This window comes from Lepidochelys kempii, chromosome 1 (assembly GCF_965140285.1).
Source record: "Lepidochelys kempii isolate rLepKem1 chromosome 1, rLepKem1.hap1, whole genome shotgun sequence".
In the NCBI taxonomy this organism is placed as follows: Eukaryota; Metazoa; Chordata; order Testudines; family Cheloniidae; genus Lepidochelys; species Lepidochelys kempii.
In genome coordinates, this window is record NC_136380.1 from 231,974,223 (window position 1) to 232,000,543 (window position 26,321).

Here is a 26,321-nt window from a genome sequence, read left to right on the forward strand (position 1 = left end):
ACCTTGCAAACATTGTTGACGCTCCTGGCATAAACCTGAGTTGATTACTTGGTGCTCCAGATCCTCCTGATGTCTTTTCTCAGTGATTCTCTCCAGCCATTTAATCATGTGACTCATTAACTTGATGGGTCGGTAATTACTACATTCTGGCACGTCTCCTTTATGCTTGAAGATAGGGACCAATGTGCTCTTCCTCCATTCATCAGGCATTTTTCCAAGATGGAGAATTAAGCAGAAAAAGTTCACCATCAGCATCTCTCCCTCATGGCCTAATGCTTTAAATGCTTCACCTGGTCTGCTGTCTGATCCCACTGTCTTCCCCACTTTCAGCATCATTAGCGCTGCCTGAGTCACCACCATGGGGATAGATCTTGTGAGGTTGTTGCTTGAGCATACCTCCCTCAAGGGTTTCTACATGTTGTGGTACTGATCTTCCACCAGCACTTTCATTGTCATCTCTGACAGATTTCACAGCTCCCAAGTCCTCTATTTTTCTTTGCCTAATCTTGGCTAATCTATATATTCCTTCCCCCCCGCCCCACACCACTTCCTTCATTAGTAGTTCTGCGTATATTGCTTTAAATACCTGACCTTTAGCTTCTCCAACTGCTGTTTTTGGTATTTTCTTTACCAGCTTGTATTTCTCAGAACCTTCCACGATTCTTATTTTCTGCCATCACTTAAATATTTCCTTCCTCTTCTTTACTGTCTCCTGCACATTGTTTTACCACCACCACAGCTCCTTGCCAAGAAGTTTCCCTTTTTTCATCTGGCCATGGGCAGCTTGTGAACTTTCCGTGATATGTTTGGACATTTCCCCCCAAACTCATCAGTTTGGTCATGTCCAATCTCTGTAGAACCTCATCCTTACATCTCTAACTTCCCTATCTGTGAGCCTCCACCACTTTGTTCTTTCTTCCACAACTCATCTTTTGTCCCCCATGAGCCTTTTCACTCAGATGTCCATTAGAAGCAAATCTATGTTGCTCCCCAATCTGCTGTCCTGGGATCACGTTACAGCCTCTCATGTCTTTCAGATCTCTTCCTCTTGTCAGGAAGAAATTGATTTGGGACTTATTGGAACAGCTCTTGTACATAATTAAGTGCTTCTCCTTTTTTTACAAAGCATGTACTGGCAACAATCAAGCCATGGGCTCTGGCTAACTAACATTTTCTACCAACTTCATTTCTGGTTCCAAAGCCTTATCCTCTGTGACAATTGTCATAGCCCTCACTGTGTTCTCCCACATGTCTGAGTTCTGCTCTGATAATCAAGTACTCAGCTTGTGGTACTTCATTTATCACTTGGTCCAGCACTATCTGGAATTCTTCCTTTTCCTCAATTGTATAAAACATTAAATATTTTTTCTGTTCAGTGCCATTCTCTTTCTTTGCACTGCCTTATCCTGTAATATTTCTGCTTTGATTATTTCTACGCTATTCTTCCTTGCTACTGAGCCACAATACATTATGTTGTAACCCTCCTGATCACGGATTTCAACCCCTTCCATTTGGTCTCTTGTATACAGAGAATATGCACTCTTTCTTTTCAAGATCTCAGCAATTTATCTAATTTGCCAGTCATTGTTCCTACATTCAGGAGAATCAAACATAGTTCTTTAGCTCACTTCTTTAGCCACATGCACCCAGAACGTGGTAACCTTTTCTCATTTTTCCACAGCTGTCGGGCAAAGCAGTCTCATCACTTCTGAGGGATGCTCTAGCATTGTACTGATATACTCCCTGAAGATGAAGGCCATAGAGCATGCGTGCATGGCACAACTTTTACAAACTGGCTGGCCAGGCCCAATGTTCTGGCTTTGAAATTGGACTCCCTTCTCATAAGTGGAATCCCTACTACAGCTAATGAGCTCCATCTGTTTGGAGCAACCTAGTTATAAGGCACCAGCCTTTCAACCCATGTCTTCAGTTAAGAACATCTCCACCATGAGAAGGCAAGTATACTACACTGGCCACATGAGGCATTTCCTAGGGAGTGAGAGCTCATCCTCAAAAACCACCTTGAACATAACAATTCTTTAGTTTGCACCACTTTAACTAACTTTTGGTAAGTCAGTGCTGCTTTGCATGTAAATAACCTCTAAGCCTCCCTTCCAATCTGTGATGGCATTTTATTTTCTGTTTCTACTGCATGAGCCATTGCTGTTGTGTTTGGGTTTCTACCAATGCAGGAGAAACTTAAAGAGTAAAATTAGTTATCTTGGACAATATTTGCAGGCCACATCCTGAGATGTGTTTGACCACGTGCAATTCCAACTGATTTTAGTGGGCTTTTGATCAGCCCCATGTGAGGGTAGAATTTGATCAGTGATCTCCAGGGTGAGTTTCTATTTATATCATAAGTAACCACTGTCATCTCTCAAAGGATGGTTCAGGCTTGTAGGGATAGGATCATGAATCTAAATACCACCTATCCTCTTTGTTACAAGATGTCTCCAGGTTTTTTACAATACCCACCTGCTGAAGTGAAGAAACAGATTGACAGAGCCAGAAGAGTACCCAGAAGTCACCTACTACAGGACAGGCCCAACAAAGAAAACAACAGAACGCCACTAGCCATCACCTTCAGCCCCCAACTAAAACCTCTCCAACGAATCAAGGATCTACAACCTATCCTGACGGACGACCCATCACTCTCACAGATCTTGGGAGACAGGCCAGTCCTTGCTTCCAGCAGCCCCGTAACCTGAAGCAAATACTCACCAGCAACCACACATCACACAACAGAAGCACTAACCCAGGAACCTATCCTTGCAACAAAGCCCGTTGCCAACTGTGCCCACATATCGATTCAGGGGACACCATCGTTGGGCCTAATCACATCAGCCACACTATCAGAGGCTCGTTCACCTGCACATCTACCAATGTGATATATGCCATCATGTGCCAGCAATGCCACTCTGCCATGTACATTGGCCAAACTGGACTACGTAAAAGACTAAATGGACACAAATTAGACATCAAGAAATAGAACATTCAAAAACCAGTCGGAGACTACTTCAATCTCTTTGGTTACTCAATTACAGACCTAAAAGTAGCAATTCTTCAACAACAAAAAACTTCAAAAACAGACTCCAACGAGAGACTGCTGAATTGGAATTAATTTGCAAACTGGATACAATTAACTTAGGCTTGAAGAAAGACGGGGAGCGGATGGATCATTACACAAAGTAAAACTATTTCCCCATGTTTATTCCCCCCCCCCACTGTTCCTCAGACATTCTTGTCAACTTCTGGAAATGTCCCACCTTGATTATCACTACAAAAGGTTTCTCCCCGCTGTTACCCTCCGCTCTCCGGCTGGTAATAGCTCATCTGACCTGATCACTCTTGTTACAGTGCGTATGGTAACACCCATTGTTTCATGTTCTCTGTGTATATAAATCTCCCCATTGTATTTTCCACTGAATGCATCCGATGAAGTGAGCTGTAGCTCATGAAAGCTTATGCTCAAATAAATTGGTTAGTCGCTAAGGTGCCACAAGTACTCCTTTTCTTTTTGCAGATACAGACTAACACGACTGCTACTCTGAAACCGGTATTTATGTACTGTCACAGTCTTTATTAGCAGTATTCTATATTTGCAGTAGCACTTACTACATGCTAGGCACTTTTCAGTCACTTACAAAGGACAGTCCCTACTCCGAACTCGGAATCTAGGGCAACAAGTATTCTTTATTTTTTTTTTTAAAGGAATTAATTACACTGTCTTCTTTTGCTCTTCAGGGTGGGCTCAGCCCTAAGAATTATTCAGCGTTCCTGTGAGGTGATTAAAATCCTCAACTTCAGTGTGACTTCAATGAGAGCACTTAGCATCTCACCAGAAAATTCACCTAACCCTAATCCTGCAGGAGCCAAAGCTAGAACCATGTGACCAGCTCTCCATGGACTTCCAGCTTGTGCTCTATAGAACCTATAGCAGTGTCTCTCAGACTTTACAGACTACTGTGCCCCTTTCAAGAGTTTGATTTGTCTTGCATATCCCCAATTTTCACTTAACCTCAAAACCACTTGCTTATAAAATTAGACAGTGTCTAATGTGAAAGTGTCCCAGCTGATTTTACTGAAATTACTGAAAAATTGCTGACTTCCTCATTTTTGCCATATAATTGTAAAATAAACCAATTGGAATAGAAATATTATACTTCCATTTCAGCGTATAGTATATAGAGCAGGGTAAACAAATCATTGTCTGTATGAAATTTTAGTTTGTATGGACTTTGCTTGTGCTTTTTGTTGCCTATTATAGAATCATCTAGGAAAATATATAAATGAGCTGATGTACCACCTGGAAGACCTCTGAGAGCCGCCAGGGGTACACATACCCGAGGTTGAGAAACACTGCTCTACAGAACAAATACGTATGGGGGGGGGGGGGGAATTACACAATACTCACACCTTTATCATATCAGTAAGTGAAAGCAGGGGAAAAGACAAGACAAGACATTTTTAAAAGCTTTACTGCTGCCTAACTGGCTAAACACACCATGAAAAATGTACTCCCTGCGGCCCTGTGTTCTTGGTACTCCTTATTGGAGTTTTGATGTCCCAAAGTTAACCCTTCTACCTCTAATGTTCATTTTAACCTCTGTGCTCAGGAAGAATACAATGGCATTATTTGGCATGCCAACATTCAAATCCCACAATCTTGTGCCTCAGCACAGAAGACTGAGTGGTCATGAGTAACCATGGGATTAACATTGTTGATTGTTAAATTAAAAACAAAAAAGTCCTCCAGAAGTAATATCTGCAGCATCTCACACACTCAGTATGGTCTCAATTGTAGTAATTCATCTTTTTAGTTCTAGAGAACCTAGATCTTCTGTAATTATATTTTTAAGAGCCTGACCCAAGGTCTATTGAACTAAATGGGATTCTTTCCATTGACTTCCATGGGCTTTGGATCAGGTCCCAACAGATTGGAATGATTTCAACTGATCAAGTTTTTCTCATAACTTCTAAATAAATGTTAAATCTGATTCTGAAACCTTTGACTAGAAGTGTTCTATGTTTATGAAATTCCCACGTCTTAGATTAGCACTTGTCAGATGTGAATCTGTGATCCCATCTTGTGACTTCCTTTAATCTTCTCATTCAAAGTCTCATTTGGTTTGGTGGGGCCTACTGCAAGTTCTTTGTTTTTGTTTGTTTTTGATCACAAATGATGGGGGGAGGGGCAAGCTCACTGGTGAGCAAGAAGTGGGACAGCCAGAGCCCCTTGGATGATTATTACATCAGGTCTGTATGACTGCAGCATGGATGGTATACAAGCCCAGGACCTTAAAAGGGATCAAGTCTGAGAGTGGACAGAAGGAATTGTTATAGACCCTGTCTAGATTATGGGGGGAAAGGTATGTGTGGTTTTTGGGGGGATTTAAAACATGATAGCCAACATGAGTTAATGTGCACATGTTTAAGCACCACTGGGCACCATGGTGTTTAATGCCTTTGAGAACATGTTGGCTGGATGTGGTTAACTCTGGTGAGTTATAGGAGACCAGTTCAAGTGTGTGTGTGTGTGTGTGTTTTTAAAAGGTGTTAAATCCTGCCTCACCTAGGTACTGAGCAGTATTTTGTACATGCCTTACTAGTAGCACCCTGGATTATGAAAAATGGATGAATGTTAAAAATCTGAGGGCCCATTCCTCCTCCCCACACTAAAATCAATGGGGAAACCTGCATTGACTATAATGGGAACCCAGTTGGGTTCTAAGGTTCTTGTTTCTCTTTCATCCTATGTGTGTTTTGGAAGGAATTCTCTCTGCTTTCTCAGTGAAACTAGGCTGGTAGGTTTTGTTTCCTCTGGACCAGATCCTCAGCTCATGTAAATTGGCATCGCTCCAGGGAAGTCAATGGAACTCCCTTGGCCTGCACCAGCTGTGGAGCCGGACTTCTGTTAGTAGTTTCACAACCTGGTTTTCCCACACACTATCACAATGCTATTGTATTTGGGTTCCCAACACTGCAGGGGGCCATCTGAACTGAGGAAAAAAATACAAATCCAAGAATTTGTAAAATGGTATTGAATAAAAACATTCCTGTTTATGCTTTAATGGGAAAACAAATACTACCAACTGTTCTTCCATCAGTTTCCCTTTAGGAGGACAGTATCTCTGAATACACAGCAGTGTCCCTCCAAAACCTGTGTGAAATAACAGATTTACCCATAAAGTTGTCTTTCATGTCATTTCTGTAAGATATGGTTAAGTAGTATTGCCTGAGAACATTTCTAAAGAAAGCATCAGTGTTATTTACTCCTTTCCATGTCATGTGTATTTATGTTCTGGTCCTATGATTTGCACACTGTCTCCAATTTATTTGTTTTCTTTTTATTGCTGACAGCAATCATTGACAGGGTTGTCAGGGGGAACCTCCTCCCCCCCCATACACACACTTTCTTGGCACACTGGTCCTGATTTGCGCTCACTTATGAGAGAGTGTAAATTTGGCACAGCTCAGTACAAGCCAATAGGATTACATCAGTTTGAAACTAGTGCAACTGAGAGCAGAACCAGGCTCTGGTTCTATTTAACATGATATCTAATGATAAGTTAGGATTCTTTTACAGTAAAAAAAGTCCTAAAGAAATAGGAGCTCATCCAAATCCCATTAGGTCAGTGGCAAAACACCTACTGACTTGAACAGCAGCAGGATCTGGCCCATCTTCAGAAATCTTTCAATATGAAGAAGTATCATTCAAAAGAATTTCCATCCTGCATACACTTTGTAGGATTCCTCTGGGATTTAAATAATATACTAAAAGATAATTGGAGAGCACAGTTAATGGGCATTTATAAAGGATTACATCAAGTCAGGATTCAGGCAAGGTTTGAACAGGATATTTTAGAAGGCTTAATTGTGTTTTTTGTTTTTGTTAACCAAAGATCTGAAGAAGAGGGAGCTGGCAAGCAGCTGATGTTGACTGGTAAATAGAATAACTCCTGCCCAAATCTTAGATTTTTGGGGATTACAACAAATATCTAGTTTACGTTTAAGTTTTTTGAAAAGGTAGACTCTCTCTTTGAAGCAAACTTGAGTACAGAACAGTCAGAGAGAACAGTTTACATGTTTCTCTGTGTGTTATTAAAAGATCAGTTTTGAATTATGCCCATGAAGTGCAATAGAACAAACATCTTTTGGTAAATATTCTTAAAGACTCCCTCAGTGACTATGTTCTAGCATGTGTGTGTTATGGATGCTGCCAATGTTGATTATAAAATAGCATAAAGGAAATGTGACATTCTGAGGTTCAATAGCCATTGCAATATCTTAGCATGAAACAGACTTACCAGGCCTTATTGACTAAATATATAATGTAAGATGCACTAGCCTTAACACTGGGTTATCAATCAATATGCATTTGTCACACAAACAAAACAGATTCCATAAGAGTTATAGAATAGTATTTAGGAGTTTATAAGAGCTGATCTTATTAGCTGACTAACTAGGAATAAGCATTTCAACCCTGTGCAAATTTCAATCTGAGTTTATTTCAAGTTCCTGTTTCATAATTTTCCATATAAGCTAATACACCCCTCTTTGAACAGATAGTTGCATGAAAAGAATCCACAGGAGCTTAAATTTCAAAAAGTACTGCCTAGAAAAATACCTGGATGTGATACAGATGTACTTACAAAACTTACAGGTTTAATTTTGGCTACTACATCCTCTACCACTGAAAACACAATTCACTAGAGCTGGTTGAAAAATTAAAAAAAAAGTTTGTGGAAAATGTCAACGTTCTTTCCATCTAGCAGGTTTCTAAATGGATCCATTTTAGTTGTTTTTAATCAGTTTTTAAACAAAACCACTATCAAAATGGTTGAAATTGTCTGTTTTCTGAAAACAGGGATAGATTCTGTTGCCGTTGAAGTTATTAACTTGTTGATTTCAGTGGGAACAGAACTAGGCCCTATACTGGTACCTAAATACAATTACTTATGACTAGACTTGCAATGATTCCTTTCCAGGATAGCCCATAGCTTGTAAGACCTTTGGGACAGAAACTGTCTTTTCATTGCGCCTAGCACTGGAGAACTTGTCCCTGATTGGGAACTCAAGACAATACCACAAAAGAAATATTTAGTGATGATAATACTTTGGTGACTGACAAACTACAAATACCCATTTTACATATGCAGAGTAGATTCTAGCAACGTATGCAAGATGCCACTCTTTACATAGCTTAGTCATCTAAAAAGTGGAACGAAAGCAGTGAAAAAAGTCTTTCCTCCAATCTGCTGCAGCAAAAAAGCCAGCAACACCAACTTCATTTCTCACTGCCAAAATAAGGTCACATGCTGAACATCCACACCTGTCTTCAAAGGACAAAGGTTGATTGTTTTCCAAAAAGCATAGCCAGACTGGCAGCAGCAGAAGCACAAAAACATCCTCCTGCTCTACATGACTAATTGTCCTCCCTCAAACCTATTACACTCCTTGAACTAACCATGGCAACGAAGGGTGAGAAAAATATGGTCTCCAAAAGCATAATAATAAATACACACAATCCACTCATTCAGTAGGGGCCAAATCCAGAGGATTTTATTTTGATCAAATTCCCATGGAACTCACTAGTGTTTTTCTTAAGTAAGGCCCACCGGATATGCCCTCCCTATCCAATCACCCTTTATTTTAAGTTGCTTGTAACTTTCTCAGACTTTAATCACACAAGGTCTCAACACAAAGATGGAGGATAGATAGCAGAATACAGTCTGGTAATGATTAAGATGTTGATGTAATATATATATTATATATATAATTGGGTGAAGTATTAGTTATTGTCACACTCTGATATATGAACATGGTTTGCCTTATTCCTACAGCTGTCCAAACCATGGATTATTCTAATCTGCTCTTTTTTCTGCCTAATACATTATGAGGATTTGTTGTTGCTGAAATTTCAGCCAAAGTGTGGCCCTAAAAATAGGTAGGCCTCTCAGTCAAATGATGTATATTTGCCTTCCAAGAATTTCCTACAGATTTTGGAAAACATATGGTGCTGAGTTGGGAGAGGCAGGAGAGCTGAAAATGTCTGAAAAGAGATGAAAATCTGGTTTAAATGAGCATCTTGGGCCCTAACTCAAGACCTATCTGGAAACACTTATGCAGGTGACTAATTTTACTCATCTGCTCTATTATATGGTCTAGTTAGCAGGAATTTTAGAAAATAATCCTTGTAATCAAAAGAGTAAACAGTGAAAAGCAACACATTTGTAGCCTGTGGAACCCAATGACACATGATAACACTGAGGCCAAGAGGATTACACATTTTTATGGATAATGAGAATACCCAGAGTTATATTAAATAGAATGCACCTTTTTAAAGAGGAATATAAACCCTCATGCTACAGAAATAAGCCAACCACTAATAGATGAAGTTAGGAAGAAACTTTCCTTATGAGCAAGTTATTCCATAATCACCCTCTACACGTCACCTCTCACTATCTTAGATAGAAAAGGAGTACTTGTGGCACCTTAGAGACTAACAAATTTATTTGAGCATAAGCTTTCGTTAGTCTCTAAGGTGCCACAAGTACTCCTTTTCTTTTGCGAATACAGACTAACACGGCTGCTACTCTGAAACGTCTCTTAGATAGGGCATCTTTCCTTGAAACATCTGTTACTTGCCACCATCAGAGAGGGGATACTTACCTTCATGTCATGGCAGTCTTGGATGTTGTTTGATTTAAGAACACTTTCACTGCAGATTTGACAAAATGCAAAGAAGGTACCAATAAGAGATTTCTAAAGATGGCTACAGCACTCAACCCAAGGTTTAAGAACCTGAAGTGCCGTCCAAAGTCTGAGAGGGACGAGATGTGGAACATGCTGTCAGAAGTCTTAGAAGAGCAAACGCTTTGATTCAGAAACTACAGAACCTAAACCACCAAAAAAATCAACTTTGTTGGTGGCATCTGACTCAGATGATGAAAATGAATGTGTGTCAGTCCACACTGCTTTGGATTGTTATTGAGCAGAACCTGTCATCAGCATGGATGTATGACCTCTGGAATGGTGGTCGAAGCATGAAGGGGCATACGAATGTTTAGCACATCTAGCACATAAATATCTTGTGATGCTGGCTACAACAGTGCCATGCAAATGCCTGTTCTCACGTTCATGTAACATTGTAAATAAGAAGTGGGCAGCATTATCTCCTGTAAATGTAAACAAACTTGTTCAGCAAATCGCGAAGACGAACAAGAAGTAGGATTGACCAGACTTGTAGTTACTAAAGTTTTACATTTTGTTTTTGAGTGCAGTTATGTAACAAAAAAAAAATCTACATTTGTAAATTGCACTTTCACAATAAAGAAAGACTGCACTACAGTGCTTGTATGAAGTGAATTGAAAAGTACTATTATCTTTTTACAGTGCAAATATTTGTAATCAAAAATAGAAAATAATCACTACGCTTTGTACTGTTGTAATTATCAATTTGAAAATGTAGACAACATCCAAAACATATTTTAATAAATGGTATTCTATTATTTAACAGTGCAATTAAAATAGCAATTGATAGTGATTAATTTTTTAAAATCATTTGACAGCTCTAGTGTTCTGTTTTGTTTTTTTAAACCATCCTCTAGGTACCTTTGCCAGGCATATAAATTCTCTATTAAATTCTATAGTATGGTTCCAAGAAAAAAAACCCTAGAGAAAAAGTTACTGAAATTTATAGAGCACTTTTCTGTAATTATCTTTGTTGTATTAGGTCTGTTAATCAGCAATGAGGTGGTTATTTCTCCCAATTTAAGATTAAATTTCCACAGTCAATTGTATAGGCTCACAACATTATGTAGCTATTAAAACCAACAACCACAAAAGTCTTCTGTAGAAACTTAAATATGAGTTCCTATAGAAGACTTTTGTGGCTGCTAGTTTTGAGGGGCAACTTGGAGTCTTTTCATACTGCATCAACATTTATCTTTGTTGGGCAGACATTTATCTTGAATCACTAGGTGATAAATTTTAACCATATTGGGGGCTCACTCAAGGACCATGAAAAATTTAACAAAACAGGTGGTGGCATGATACACGTGCACCATGTCTGTGAATGTGTGGCAAGCATACCTAGGATTGCCAAAGTATATACTAGGGATGGGTGAACCAGGGTGAATAAAAGAAAAACCTAACTGAAATTTTTGCACAAACAAAACCCAAATCAGAAACTCTGGTGATTTAGCAAAGATTGCTTAATTTTCTGTTTCATTTCCAGGTTCCAGCTGGACCAGGAGTGCCAAAACACAGTGGTCACCACTAAGTCACTGTTTACTCAGTTACCCCACACAAGTACTGAGCAGAGATACTCAAAACCAATTCAAATTTTATGACAAAAATTTTGTTACATTTTAATTTTTAAAACAGGATAGTATTTTCACAAAAAATTCCCACTGTTTCTTTCCCTCCCAGCTCTAGTATTGAGACATGGCAGCGATTTCCAATTTACCATACAAGCAGATGCTGTGGTTACTCAGATACCAGTGCATGGTAAGTGCTGGTAAGTACTGTCAGGCCATCACTGTGCTATGAGAAATACAGCACTTAAGAACGGCCATACTGGGTCAGACCAGAGGTCCATCAAGCCCAGTATCCTGTCCTCTGACAGTGGCCAAGGGCAGGTGCCCCAAAGGGAATGAACAGACAGGTTATCATCAGGTGATCCATGCCCTGTCATCCAATCCCAGCTTCTGGCAAACAGAGCCTAGGGACACCAATCCTGCCCATCCTGGCTAATAGCCATTGATGGACCAATCTAGCTCCCTTTTGAACCCCGTTATAGTATTGGCCTTCACAACACCCTCTGGCAAGCAGTTCCAGAGGTTGACAGTGTGTTGTGTGAAAAAATACTTTCTTGTGTTTGTTTTAAACCTGCTACCTATTAATTTCATTTGGTGGCCCCTTATTCTTGTATTATGAAAAGGAGTAAAACACACTTCCTTATTAACTTTCTCTATACCACTCATGATTTTATAGACCTCTATCATATCCCCCCTTTTGTTGCCTCTTTTCCAAGCTGAAAAGTCCCAGTCTTACTAATCTCTCCTCATACGGAAGCCATTCTATACCTCTAATAATTTTTGTTGCCCTTTTCTGAACCTTTTCCAATTCCAATATATCTTTTTTGAGATGGGGCACCCACATCTGCACACAGTATTCAAGGTGTGGGTGTACCATGGATTTAGAGGGGCAATATGATATTTTCTGTCTTATCTATCCCTTTCTTGATGATTCCCAACATTCTGTTCGCTTTTTTGACTGCCGCTGCACACTGAGTGGATGATTTCAGAGAACTATCCAAGATGACTCCAAGATCTTTTTCTTGAGTGGTAACAGCTAATTTAGACCCCATCATTGGAAAACATAATCCTAACCATACATATACAATGTGCATTACTTTGCATTTATCAACATTAAATTTCATCTGCCATTTTGTTGCCCAGTCACCCAGTTTTGTAAGATCTTTTTGTAGCTCTTTGCAGTCTGCCTGGGATTTACAAAACTACAGGATAGTTATCATCCGCAAATTTTGCCACCTCACTATTTACCCCTTTTTCCAGATCATTTATGAATATGTTAAATAGGACTGGGTCCAGTACAGATCCCTGGGGGACACCACTATTTACCTCTCTCCATTCTGAGAACTGACCATTTATTCCTACCCTTTGTTTCCTATCTTTTAACCAGTTACCAATCCATAAGAGGACCTTCCCTCTTATCCCATGACTGCTTATTTTGCTTAAGAGCCTTTGGTGAAGGACCTTGTCAAAGGCTTTCTGAAAATCTACACTATATCCACTGGATCTACCTTGTCCACATGCTTGTTGACCCCCTCAAAGAATTCTAGTAGATTGGTGAGGCGTGATTTCCCTTTACAAAAACCATGTTGACTATTTCCCAACAAATTATGTTCATCTATGTGTCTGACAATTTTGTTCTTCACGATAGTTTCAACCAATTTTCCTGATTCTGAAGTGAGGCTTACTGGCCTGTAGTTGCCAAGGTCACCTCTGGACCCCTTTTTAAAAATTGGTGTCACATTAACTATCCTCAGTCATTTGGTACAGAGGCTGATTTAAATGATAGGTTACAGATGACAGTTACTAGTCCTACAATTTCACATTTGAGTTCCTTCGAACTCTTGGGTGAATACCATCAGGTCCTGTAGACTTATTACTGTTTCATTTATCAATTTTGTTCCAAAACCTCCTCTAAAGACACTTCAATTTGGGACAGTTCCTCAGATCTCTCACCCAAAAAGAATGGCTCAGGTTTGGGAATCTCCCTCAGATTCTCAACAGTGAAGACCACTGCAAAGAATTCATTTAGTTTCTCCACAATGTCTTTGAGTGCTCCTTTAGCATCTTGATCATCCAGTGGCCCTGCTGGTTGTCTAGACGGCTTCCTGCTTCTGATATATTTAAAAAAAAAATTGCTATTACTTTTGGAGTCTTTGGCTAGATGTTCTTCAAATTCTTTTTTGGTCTTTCTAATTATATTTTTACACTTCATTTGCCAGAGTTTATGCTCTTTTCCTCATTAGGATTTATCTTCCACTTTTTAAAGGATGCCTTTTTGCCTCTCACTGCTTCTTTTACTTTGTTTAACCACGGTGGCTCTTTTTTGGTTCTCTTACTAGGTTTTTTAAATTGGGGTATACGTTTAAGTTGAGCTTCTATTATGGTGTCTTTAAAAAGTTTCCACACAGCTTGCAGGGATTTTACTTTTGGCACTGTACCTTTTAATTTCTGTTTCACTGACCTCCTCATTTCTGTGTAGTTTCCCTTTCTGAAATTAAATGCCACAGTGTTGGGCCGCTGTGGAGTTTTTCCCACCACAGGGATGTTAAATGTAATTATATTGTCACTATTACCAAGCAGTCCAGCTATATTCACCTCTTGGACCTGATCCTGTGCTCCACTTAGGACAAAATCAAGAATTGCCTCCCCTCTTGTGGGTTCCAGGACTAGCTGCTCCAAGAAGCAGTCATTTAAAGAAATGTCAAGAAACTGTCTCAGCATCCCTTCCTGAGGTGATTTGTACCCAGTCAATATGGGGATAGTTTAAATCCCCCATTATTGAGTTTTTTATTTTAATAGCCTCTCTAATCTCCCTGAGCATTTCAGAGTCACTAGCACCATCCTGGTCAGGTGGTCTGTAATATAGCCTACTGCTATATTCTTATTTTTCTAGTATGGAATTACTATCCATAGAGATTCTACAGTACAATTTAGTTCATTTAAGATTTTTACTTCATTTGATTCTATGCTTTCTTTCACATATAGTGCCACTGCCCCACCAGCATGACCTGTTCTGTCCTTCCGATATATTTTGTACTCTGGTATTACTGTGTCCCATTGATTATCCTCATTCCACCAGGTTTCTGTGATGCCTATTATATCAACATCCTCATTTAATACTAGGCACTCTAGTTCACTCATCTTATTATTTAGATTTCTAGCATTGGTATATAAGCATTTTAAAAACTTGCCATTTTTTGGCTGTCCCCTATTGCCTGATGTAATTGAATGGGACTTTTTTCATTTTCTCATCAGATCCTCCCTGTATTTTATCATTTTCCATCCTCTCCTCCTTATTAGGACATAGGGAATCTCCATTTATAGATCCTCCCCTAAGGCAGGGGTTCTCAAAGCCGGTCCGCTGCTTGTTCAGGGAAAGCCTCTGGAGGGCCAGACCGGTTTGTTTACCTGCCACGTCCACAGGTTCGGCCGATTGCAGCTCCCACGGGCCGCGGTTCGCTGCTCCAGCGGCGCGGGCCAAGGGACATGCTGGCCGCCCTTCCCGCAGCCCCCATTGGCCTGGAGCAGCGAACTGCAACCAGTGGGAGCTGCGATTGACCACACCTGTGGACGGGACAGGTAAACAAACCTGTCCGGCCCACCACGGGCTTTCCTTGAACAAGCGACGGACTGGCTTTGAAAACCACGGCCCTAAAGGCAGTCCGAACCACATGCTCCTCCACACCTGTTGGCTTTCCCCCAGCCCTTAGTTTATTTAGTGGTAGTTCCAGACCAGACTATAAGCAAGTACTAGAAAACCCAAAAGCTCCTCTTTCACAAAATGTACCCCATTTTGCACAGCCCAGAGGTTCAGGTGGTTTGAAGAAGGTTAAATTAAACAGCCAAATTTCTGGGTATTTATCTGAAGCAACCCTGCCCCCCAACTCCAATTTTTGATGTTCATCATGACCAATTAAAGATGGCCTGTATTAAAAAAAAATAGATGCCTATATGGCTATGATTTCCATTAGCTACCTTGACTGTGCCAGTTTTAACTGTCACCTTTTATGAAAGATTGAAAGTAGTTTCTCTAATAACTCGTGAAAGTTAAAAACCCAGCCAGGTTGTATAGTAGGTAAAGCCTGACTGAAAGCCACATCCATAACTGCTGCTAGAATAGGTGTCCATAGCAACAACCAACCCATCCCCCAAAACCAGCATGGGTCCAAAGCTGACTAGAAAGTATCTCTCTTCTCTCAGACTTTGAGAAGTGAAGAAGTTTCCGTGGATTTAAATGGCCAAACCCATCATCCCCCAGATCAGTATAGAAGAAGATCAAATATTTCCTGCTCAAGCTGCTCATACTTCTCATAGAAAAGATAATAATTGAGGACAAAGTTGAGGCCTGAAATTTGGAAGGCCCATCACTGAGAAGCCAATGCATATGACTCATGCATAGCAATGAGGAGGATCCTGTGTTGTGGCCTGGAAAAATCAAGGCAGGAGGGGAGGACTATAGTTTGTTCATATGAATTTGTATTGTCTTCTTATACTGGTGAGACTGTGTACAGATAACGATCCTTCTGTAGGAGCTGTTAAGGATGTAATATGATTTAGATATAAATAGCTTAAATAAAGGGAGTGGTGGACATTATTCACTTTATCTGATCAGTTTAAGTTACAGTACGCCCTGTCCAGTCTATACTAGTACAATTAACACCACCTGTCTAGCTAGCCTCAGCCAATCAATATGACAATTTTAAGGCCATTTTGTAATTTACATTGCTTTATAGCATAGTAAAGTCCTTTTCACTGGCACACTCCAGTACAATAATATTTTATACTTTTATGACCCCTTTTGCCCAAAGATCTCAAAGCACTTTACCAACAATTAAGCAACAAAACACCCCTGTACATTCAATATGTATCATTGTACCAATTTTGAAGCTCGAGGCTCTGTTCCTCATCTCCTTTGTAAAGAAATTTTGCACTACACCAAAAGCACAAGTTGACCATAGAGCTGCACGGCATTCATTGGGAACTATGGGTGCTGGAGTGGTGTAGTGACCTTACAAAGGGTCAAGGAACAGGTGCTGCTTTATGTCCACCTCTACGTCCTCCAGCTCAAAGGTGAGTCATGTTCCTCTCAGGAATACCTGAGGATTGAGCTTTGAGAATCTGAAGACACAGAAAAATTAAGGGTTCGCGGCCTGATTTCCAGAGGTGCAAAGCACCTAAATTCCTATTGAGCCCAGCAGGTGCTCAGCCCCTTTGCAAATCAGGACACCCATTTAGATGCTTAAATATTGATTTAGGCAGCTAAGTTTGGCCATGAATGGCCAATGAAAGCATCAGCACAGAGCCAGGAATAAAACCCCAAGTTCAAAGTCAGAGTCACCTGCTTTAACCACTGGAAATATGTCAATTAAACATCTCAATTATGAGAGTCTTATTGGGATATGCAGTGCTGGGAGATATTTTTTAAAAGCCTTTTCATAAATGGGACTAGGGGCCAGCTCCTCAGCCAACCCAATGATTGGCTGGAATGACTTGCATGGCCTTCTGATTCTTCTCCCTAAGGTGCCTTCTCTCTCTCTCTCTTTCCTGAAAATCCTACCTCAAAAGCAGTTACCTTCAGGAACTATTCTTCACTTGTTCCCCCTCGCGCCCCCCCCCCCAAAAAAATCTTTCTATACCCTCCTTTACTGAACTGTTTGCCACATGCTTCATTGTGTCTTTATTGGTTTGGTCTCTCCTGTGAACTGCCTGAGGCAAAAAGCATGTCTCATTCTACTGAAGGTTTTACAAAGGGCCATATACATTTCTGGCACTACATAAATGAGGATTGATAACATTCATAGAACGTTGCATTTAAAACTCTGTGTAGCTTTTCCACCATAAAACCTGTATCAGTCTTGCTCCACTAGCTCTCAACCTAAAGTCAATAGCACTCAGAGGATGGAAGCCAGACCCTCCACAGGCTGCTGTGAATCAGCAAGCCAATGGCCACCATATTGCTAAACATGAGGGAGATTCTGGGAAAGAGGTAGAGTTCTGTGATGATGTGGGGGTGGGAAGAAATGTCCTGGTGTGGAACAAGACCATGGAAAAGGTTGAGAACGACTGGTCTAGTTAGTTTAAGGTCAAAGGTCCACCATCTTGAAGGAGAAAAAAAAAAGAATGTGGGAGAAAGGGCAGCAGCTTAAGAGTGTTGTCAATGGTAAGTATTTTCAACCAACAAGAGTGCATTTGTCGGCGGAGCAAAGAAAGAAGTTAAAGATAAGGGAGGGGAGGAGATGAAAGAGAATAAAGAGGCAAGGGCAGGAGGCTATGGGTTTGAGAGGCTGAAGATGAATAGGCCTCACTTTCACAGAATAGGGTGGAGGAGAGGGTGGACTTGGAGGTCCGAGATGGGAAGGAAAGGAAGGAATTTATGCCTAAGAGCCAGTCTTTAAGAAGTGCTCAGCTCTCACGCAGGGGCCAAAATAAGTCGCCAGGTTTTCAGTAGAGATCAACTCATTGTGTTCTGAGCTCTTAAAATATTTCCTATTAAGTATCACAATGGGAGCTGTAGGACACTGGGGGCTTTTTAAAAAACTGATCCTTATCGAAATGCCTAGATGGGAGCTCAACCCTTTTTTTTTGGGGGGGGGGGGGAATCTCTCGCCAACTGAAAGTGCTGAGCACTTTAAAAATGGTTGTGAGTAAGAGGAGCAGGTTTTATGCTTTAAATGCAGATCCCACGTACTGTTTCTTGTGTGTCCTGAAGAGGGGTTTTATTTTTTTGTGAATTCCACAGTTTTCTCTCTCTTCTAGAGCCTCTGGAGATGGGCACGGCCAGCTGATACGAGGGTTTGAGAACTAATGAGACTACAGTTCCTTTGAGATCTGCTGCACATGAGAAAGTGTGCCTGGGAATCTCAACAGCCCTGACCCTTCTCCAGTTTTCCCCTGGCATAACTCCATTTACTCCAGTGGATTCAGTCCTGATTCACACCAGCATGAATGAGAGGAGACTTGATTCCAAGAGCCTGAACAAGCTAGAAACAAAAAACAATGGTAATGACTATTCTCCTGTGTCCAAACAGATTAACCGGAACTATAAACAAAAGCCAGATCAGGTTTTTCAGACCAGAAGCTGAAAAGAGCAGTTCTATTTTCTTTTATGGACCACGGTAAAGTAGATCTTAATATTTAACCATAACACAATAAAATGTAAAAACAGATTCATCTAGACCTATAGTCTGGGAGGAACTTAGGTATCTGGGATTTTCAAGACTCCTAAAAAACCCAAATAATTAAAAAAAAATAGAGAATTAAAATGGGGGCACCTCAAAACCTGTTGGGCAGCTCTGATAAGCACCCCTGACTTATGAGTCCCCATGAGGTTTGGAGAAATAGCTGAACGTCTCAGGGGAACAGGCTTGCTTGTGAGATTTCTGACACGTCCTACTTCCAGTTATGGTGGAAATACTGTGAGAATAGACTTTCATGGAAAAATTCACTATTTGTGCTTCTAGTACGGACTGGGATCTGGGTGTGGAAAGGCCACAAGGAAATGAAAATGAACAAGAAGAATAAGAAGAATACATAATGCTTCTGTAGGGCTTTTTCATCAAAGCAAAAAGATGAATGGATAATCATTATTATTCCCATTTTACAGAGGAGAAAATAGAGAAGTTAAGGCCCAGGACTCACAGGTATTTAGATGCCTAATTCCCATTGATTTCAATAGGAGTTAGGGGCCTACATACATTTGAGGATCTGGTCCTAAAGTGACTTGCCTAAAGTAACATAGCACATCAGGACAGAACCTAGCAAATGATTCAGCACTCCTAGCTCAGCGCCACATCTCTTCGAAAGCCCTGCTTCCAATGGCAGGGCATTTATCTGAATATTTTCAAAATTGCATAAAAAGGGGTTCAGCTTGAGTTAAAGCCAAGCTCTGGACAGAGGTTTCAGTCATCTCCTGTTTTAGCTTAATTGATTTACCTGGCTCTAGTGATACAACAGGTACATTCTGCTTTTAACGGGAATAGGTCATTGAGACTGAAGCAGGAGACTGATAACTCCGCTTTTGCTCTGTGGGCACAGAGCCCAATAGTGCCTAGAACTACATTAAGCTCAGTGGTTTCTGCCCATGAACCTTTCCTTTGGTTTCTAAATAGCAACCCTTGTATTTCAAATGAAACTCAGCTGAAATTGCTAAGTTTCACCTGGTTTCATGTTGAAATAGTTTTAGTGTGATGTGGCTAAGTGTATCAATTCCCTCTCTAGCAGCTAGTCCACACAGAAGATAAGAGCCTACTACTGCTACTAATCCATGGTGTTACTGGTTTTGCTCAGGGGTAGAAGCCTGTGCTTTCAGAGCTATGGGTCCCAGATTCTGTCCACACTGATTGCCTATAGTGTGGTGGTGGTGAGGTGACACAGTAGCCACAGAACCAAAAAGCAGCCCAAGTTTATTCAACAGATTTGTGGAGTCTTATCACAACAAACTGAGGCTAAGTTTTGAATTTGTAATGAAACCTGAATCCACTCTAGATTTGCCTGGTTTGGTTTTCACTGGGAACATTTTGTTCTAGTTGTTTCACTAGACAAGTTCCCTTTCATTCATGCTAATAGACTAAAGCACTTTGTCACACTGTTCCTAACTGAAAATACCTTTACCACTAATAAAGCAAAAAATCAGTCAGGATCTATTTAACACATTAGCAGTTTTCCTTCATTTTTCTATCATATTTCAACAACAGCTAGGGGGTCAAATTCATTCCTGCTGTAATTCTGATGGAGTTACACTGGGGGTGAATTTAGCCCACTGTCTTTAACTTCATTAAAAAGGTCTTGATAATATATTTTACAGTTCTTAAACAGCTGGTGAATCTGAACAATAATCAAATACTTTGAAAAGAGCACTTGAGTGGGATGATACTAAAACAAGCATATATTGATATTTTACACCACCTCTTTCCGTTCTGCTGTGCTGCCAAGAAAGGCAATGTTGCTCATTTCTGCGTTAATAAATGAGTTCCAGAAAGATGCACTTTCTGCTACAGAATAGGAGCATATTTGTTTTATGAGCAAGACACACTCCATCCCATGCCCATATGCGTGAGCTCCAATCTCTAAACTGGCCTAATACCAGCCCAAAAGACTGTGAGCAGTATATCTGCACGCAGGGTGTTCTAACACAATAGATCTCCTCCATGGAGCACCTCATCTCCAAATTCTCTAATGCATAGTTTCCAGAATATTCTGTCCTACAGATCACCGGCAAAGGCCCTGGGAGCTACACTGACAAACTTTGCTCTGGCTCACAGGTTCTCAACCTTTCCCAGCCAGCGTCCCAACAAGTAGCTGGCATATCCATCACAGTGCAACCATATATAAACAAATAATGGCACAACTTCTCAGCTACCTCTTTATTTTTTAAGATCTCATGAACCAATATCTCGTAATCCTTTGCATCAGCTCCCGCAGCACTCCTGACATCACTTGAGCTCCACTTAAACATCGTCTCTCCTGGCTGCTGGGAGTTACAGATCCAACTTCTCAATCTCACCTCTCTCTTCCAGTGCCATTCCCCACCTCCTCCACCGGAGCCTGGCTGCTGAGAATGGAAAACAACATGCTTCTCTTTCCTCCCCTACATTTGATGTGTGTGTTTCCTCAGTAGCTCTCAGACACTTGTCTCTCCACTTCTCACTCTCCCTGAAACACATATATCAGGAAGAACATTCTCATGGTCACCACACCATTCAACTCCAAGACCAGGCAGCGTGAGCAGAAACCCGATCAGTGGCATGTGTAATTGTGCTGGTAAGGAATGTGCCTACACCAAAATCTGCTGGTAACCCAACATGGTGGAGCAACCCACAGACTGAGAGCTGCAAGTCTAGCCAACACATTATTATTTAATACTCTAGCTAGATTCTTAAATTGGCACCCATTACTTTTGTATCTTTAGGTCTTCTATATAGGTGTAAAGGTGAAATGATTGTAAAGCTCAAAGCAAAAAGATCCTAAGAATTATGTAGCCAGAATCTTGTGTTCCCAGTGTCTGTGGGAGCTCTGCCATCACAGAGGTCATGCAGGTTGATGTGTGCAAAACCCAGGAGTTTTAGTTCAGACTTGAGTTTTGCTTTGAAATTTTAGGCTAACTCAAAGTGTAAATGTACCAATTTTTGCCTGGCTTCAGGTGGAAGCCATGCAAAACAACTGAGTTTTGCATTACTTATACCCAGCCCACACCCATCCAAATGTCAGTCCAAATTCCTGCAAACAGTTCATAAATCATGGCAAATATTACCTGAGTTATGGGTTGGTCACAAAACCTCAATGACCATTGGCCTGGCTGGGGACTCCCTCTGGAAGGGTAGCACAGCTTTATGTGCCGATTCTCAGGTCTACCCCGCTTTTTTTTTTATGTTGGCTGCATACAGGCAAATCAAGGAGCATGCTCAGCAGCTGTAAACTTGCATGCCCTCACTGACTTCAATGGAGCAATGCCAATTTACTCCCACTGGAGACCTAGTCCTGAATCTTTGTGGCTGTTTATCTGTCCTTCTAATGAAGAGGTTATTCAAAATTTGGGAGATCCATAGTGTGGATCTGAGAAGAGAATCTGACCATCAGTGTTTGCAGAAACTTTAGGACACGTTAACTTAAAAAAACGAAGTGGAAATGTTGCATGCCCTAGTTTATTGTTCCCCTTTCACCCTCACCTTGTAATGGAGCAAGTCCTATTGGAAATTTCTCTTCTGTAAGTGAAGGCAGAATTTCACCATGCAAGACATAACTGAACTTTTAGATCTATATTTTGGAAGAAGAGAGAGAAAGGGGAAAGAGCTAATTAAAACGAGCCATTGTCTGTTTAGAAACTCAGGTCCTGATCATTCCAACTTTTTCAGGATTGGGCCTTTGACTTTTAAGTCTCAGAGATAATTTGATAAGGATTGCTAACACAAAGATGTAATTGTTATGTGCAGCAGCTGGATTAATACAATTAACCATAACAATTCAGGTCAAATAATCCTCAAACTAATAAGGATTTATGTTTATGTGGTACACTATACACTGGTCTACTGCATCAAGAATCTTTTCTTTGTTAAAGTGCCTAAACATGTATTTACTTGGTGGGAGATTGTATGTTCTATTGGTTGAATAATGCTCAGAATTAGTACAAACATGTAAGAATACATCTACTTGAAATATGGTCCTTTGGGGAAAAATAACAGGCATAGAAAACATGTATAATACACTCCCCAACACAGGAATGTTACCATAGCCACATGTACTGTCTCTCTAAAAATGATTAAATAAAACAAGGCCAAATCCTGAGAGATGCTGAGTGCCCCAAACTCCTAGTGACTTTTACAGGAGTGGCCTGTGCTCAGGATTTGGGCTATATTTCTTAGCTGATTGCATGTATGTGCATGATCATAATAGACTTACCAGGGACCCCACCCTTCACTCCTGCCACTGTGTTTTTTATGCCATTACTGCATTAGACAAGGCTAGCCTGTCACTCACAACTTCAAATTTCCTCGTTTTAGCTGGCTTGTGTCACACCCTTCAGACTTTACAGACTTACTTGTTTTGCATTTCATAGTAACCCTTTAGTCCCAAGAGCCACAGGTTGTGTGTTCTATGGCAAAGGATTTGGGATATGGCAGGGGGGGAACGAAAGGGTTTAAGTTACAGTCTTTTTTTAACTCATCACAGTGTGGAAGCTAAAAGAACAGCCAGTTCTTTTCTGACACTATTATAAACACATTGAATTAGAGGTTTATAATTATACTTTCACCCTCTTAAACCTGACTGGTTTTTTGGGGGGGATAACAACATAAGTAGTAAACATTTTTTTCAGTATTACTAACCATCATTTAATAGCAAACAGGTAAATAGGTAACATAATATACCTCTGGTGCACAGCAACCCTGTATTTTATTCAAGGTATTGGGTGTTTTGGGGAAGAATATGAAGGATTATATTATACTGCAAGTTTCCTTGGGAAAGTAAATTAGACACATAATTGCAGGAATATTTATAGTTAGTTTAGCTCATATATGGTGTAGGACATGCAGTTGGTTAGTCTTAAGTGTAGCATCATGCAGATTGCATTAATGTTGGCAAATGCACTTTATGTAGAAACAGACTTTATGCTTACAATTATCCCAGCCCAATATGGAGTGTCTCTGACTAGTAAAGAAGAGCTGATGCCTGCCATAATGAAGCCCAACACTGTTATAGAGATGCCTAACACCAGCTGCAACAAAGCAACGAGCAGCGGGAAACGGCAGCAACAACAAGTGTGGGATTCCTCCTCCTGGCCCGTTTTGGGATCCCCCTTGGCTTTCTTCTTCATTGCTGGCTCCTGCTGCTTGGCTGGATCGGTGCTTTTCTCCCCTTCAGGTGCCTTCCCTGCCTGGTTCTGGTTATTAAGGGATGCGTTGTTCTGAGGTTTCTTCTCCTCTTTTCTCATGTTGATGAACTTTTTTTTTCTGGCTGATGGGCGTGTTGAGGGGTTGTTTTTTTGTGTGTGTGTGCCCCCGAAGCTTCGCTTTGTGCTGGCTGAGTTGTTCCTGGTATTTGAATCAAGGAGGCTGAACAAATATGGAAAACATTTGGAGCAGATTGTCAGAGCTTCTAAATGCCACATATAGCCCGGAGAAGAGGGGGAATCAAGGGGGGTAGTGAACTCCCAACATGCAGAAGCAGATTGCCTGTGCTGGGGCTGGCTGTGCACACGAGAACTGTGCATATGTAATCAGAATCACCGCTTGTGTGAACTTAATTAATATGCAGGAAACCATTGTCTAGGTAGGGGCTGCCTGAGCACATGGGGGATTGATTTGATTTGTGCGTATGAAATTAACAGGCACCAGTTGATCACCACACTGCAACTGTGTTATTAGCCCGCAGAAGATAATAGAATAAATCAGTGGGGTGCTGTGCACACCGTGTGCAAGTGCGTGATTTTTGCCTGTGCGTCTGAGTGTGAGTGCAGAGGTGGGGAGACTGTATCTAAAAAGAGTGTGTCAGTGACATGAAGAAAATTCAAAGCCAGTTTCCTGGATTTCAAGCAATCCAGAATTTGCCATAACTTTAAAAGGCAATGGGAGGTACCGAATATTTAACAAATAGGAACACTAGGGACTCATCTTAAAAAACGTGTACTCCTTTTGCATGCATTATGGAAAGTAACAAGCACTGGTGACTATGTGCAGGTACCGATGAAGCATAAAGTATTTGTTGGTACCTTAACATTTGCTAGGGCCACGCTTCATCATTAATCAATCAAGGAAGAAGCATTGTATCACCCCATCACACTTTCTTATTTATGCTTATGGGTAGGATATACACAGAAGTGTACAGGTGAATGGTATTTTACACACACACACACACACACACACGGTCCTGCAATGGAATCTGTGCAGGTGGGCCCCTTGCAGAGCCTCACTGGGGGCTCCATTTGGACATGGGAGTGCGCTCATCCACAGAGATTTCATAGCAGGATCGGGGCATGTAACATTAAAGGGATGCTTGAGGATCTTGTATGTAAATACAGGAGTAAAGAGAGCTAGGTAATGAGCATTCTATTAAAAAACACAATCTATGTTTTTACCACTGAGAACAGAGTGCAATATTTCTCATATGGAAAGAAATCATACATCCATTTAAATGATACATAAATGCTCAAAAAAAGAAATACCAAACTGATATTAGAAGTATCAAACTATAAGGTCCTGATACATAAAGCAAGCCTTTAAATAGGAATTCAACTAACTTTGGGGGAATTACTCAAGTGCTTAACATTAAGCATGTGCTTAAATACCTCACTAGACTGAGGCCTAAGTATGTAAAGAATGACATATTGGCCAGAATTCAGCCATCACTTGCGTCCTGTGAAACCTGGCCCCGTGCCCGCAAAGCACTTAAGTGTGAAGCCGAGCAGTACTTGTGAAACCAGCAAACACAAGGGACCACATTCTGCTTCCAGTACACTGGTGAAAAGCCATTTAAATCACTGGCATAACTGATCAGAATTTGGGCCCAGCATTTAGAGAAGAGAATGTTTTCTTAGAATGAATGATAAGAACAAATGGAGAATTTAGAGGAAGGGAGTCATCAGAAAGTGTGTGTGCGTGGGGGTGGGGGTAGGGGGGAACTCACACAACCATCTTGGAAGGATACAAAGTCATGCTGGAGAGAATAACCAAAATGTTGAAGTACCCAAAAAGGATCTTACACATGCTGAGGGTGCATCAAGGAAGTCTTTCCCTTGAAATATTAGCAATATTTTCTGGGAAACTACACTATTTCCATCTCTTTATGGCATTTAACAACAATGAACTATGTCTGCTGTATTAATAAATTATGATGTCACCTTGTTTTATGGGTTAAGCAATATCCTCTTCAGATATTTATACTATAGGTGTACAAAAGAAAACTAGTCATGAAGTGATTTCAGACACTGTACATGCACATAACTCACAAGTGACATCAGTTCTTGTTACCTAAATGAAGGACTAGGAAATACTCTTAAAACAATAATAGTGAAAGACAAAATGAAAGAAAAAATTGGGAAAGATATCCTCAAATATTTGTCATCTATCAAACTGAGCTTTTATATCTTCTTAGTGACAATATTTTATAATAAGCATGGCCTATTCCTTTTTAAAAAAATCATGAAAATACTTTTCACTTATATCATGTTTTTCACCTGACACCTCAAAGTACTTTACAAAAGAGCGTAACTATATTTATGCCATTTTATTGATGGGAAAACTAAGGCACAGAGGGTTTAAGTAGCTTTCACAGGGTCAGACCTAGAGTCAGGGCAGAGCTGAGAATAGACTTTGGTTTCTTGATTCCCAGTTTCCGTCCAAGCTGGGGGGGGGGGGGGGGGGGGAGGCGGTGAGAGAATCAGTATACAGTTAAATAATTTATTAAATTGAATTTAACAGACCACTAATCTATAAACACAAGGAAATATTCTTTTGGAGTTTTCTGAGTTGCAGTTCCTCAACTGTGAGCAATCTGTGCTTGGAGAAG

The 26,321-nt window shown here is 40.5% G+C and overlaps 1 protein-coding gene across 3 annotated transcripts in view; it reads right to left on the reverse strand.

The window, feature by feature from the left end:
• SSPN (sarcospan) overlaps positions 1–23,917 on the reverse strand; it is a 37,458-nt gene extending 13,541 nt beyond the window's left edge. The window contains exon 1 of one of the 3 annotated variants that reach the window (XM_073317627.2): positions 23,434–23,917. In XM_073317627.2, coding sequence (XP_073173728.2) covers positions 23,434–23,748 — 315 coding nt within the window. In that variant the 5' untranslated portion in view covers positions 23,749–23,917. Of the gene's footprint in view, positions 1–21,573; positions 21,645–21,988; positions 22,075–23,433 lie in introns of those variants that run through there. The other 2 variants (XM_073317637.2, XM_073317647.2) reach the window with 2 other exon arrangements.
• Positions 23,918–26,321: the final 2,404 nt, after the last annotated feature.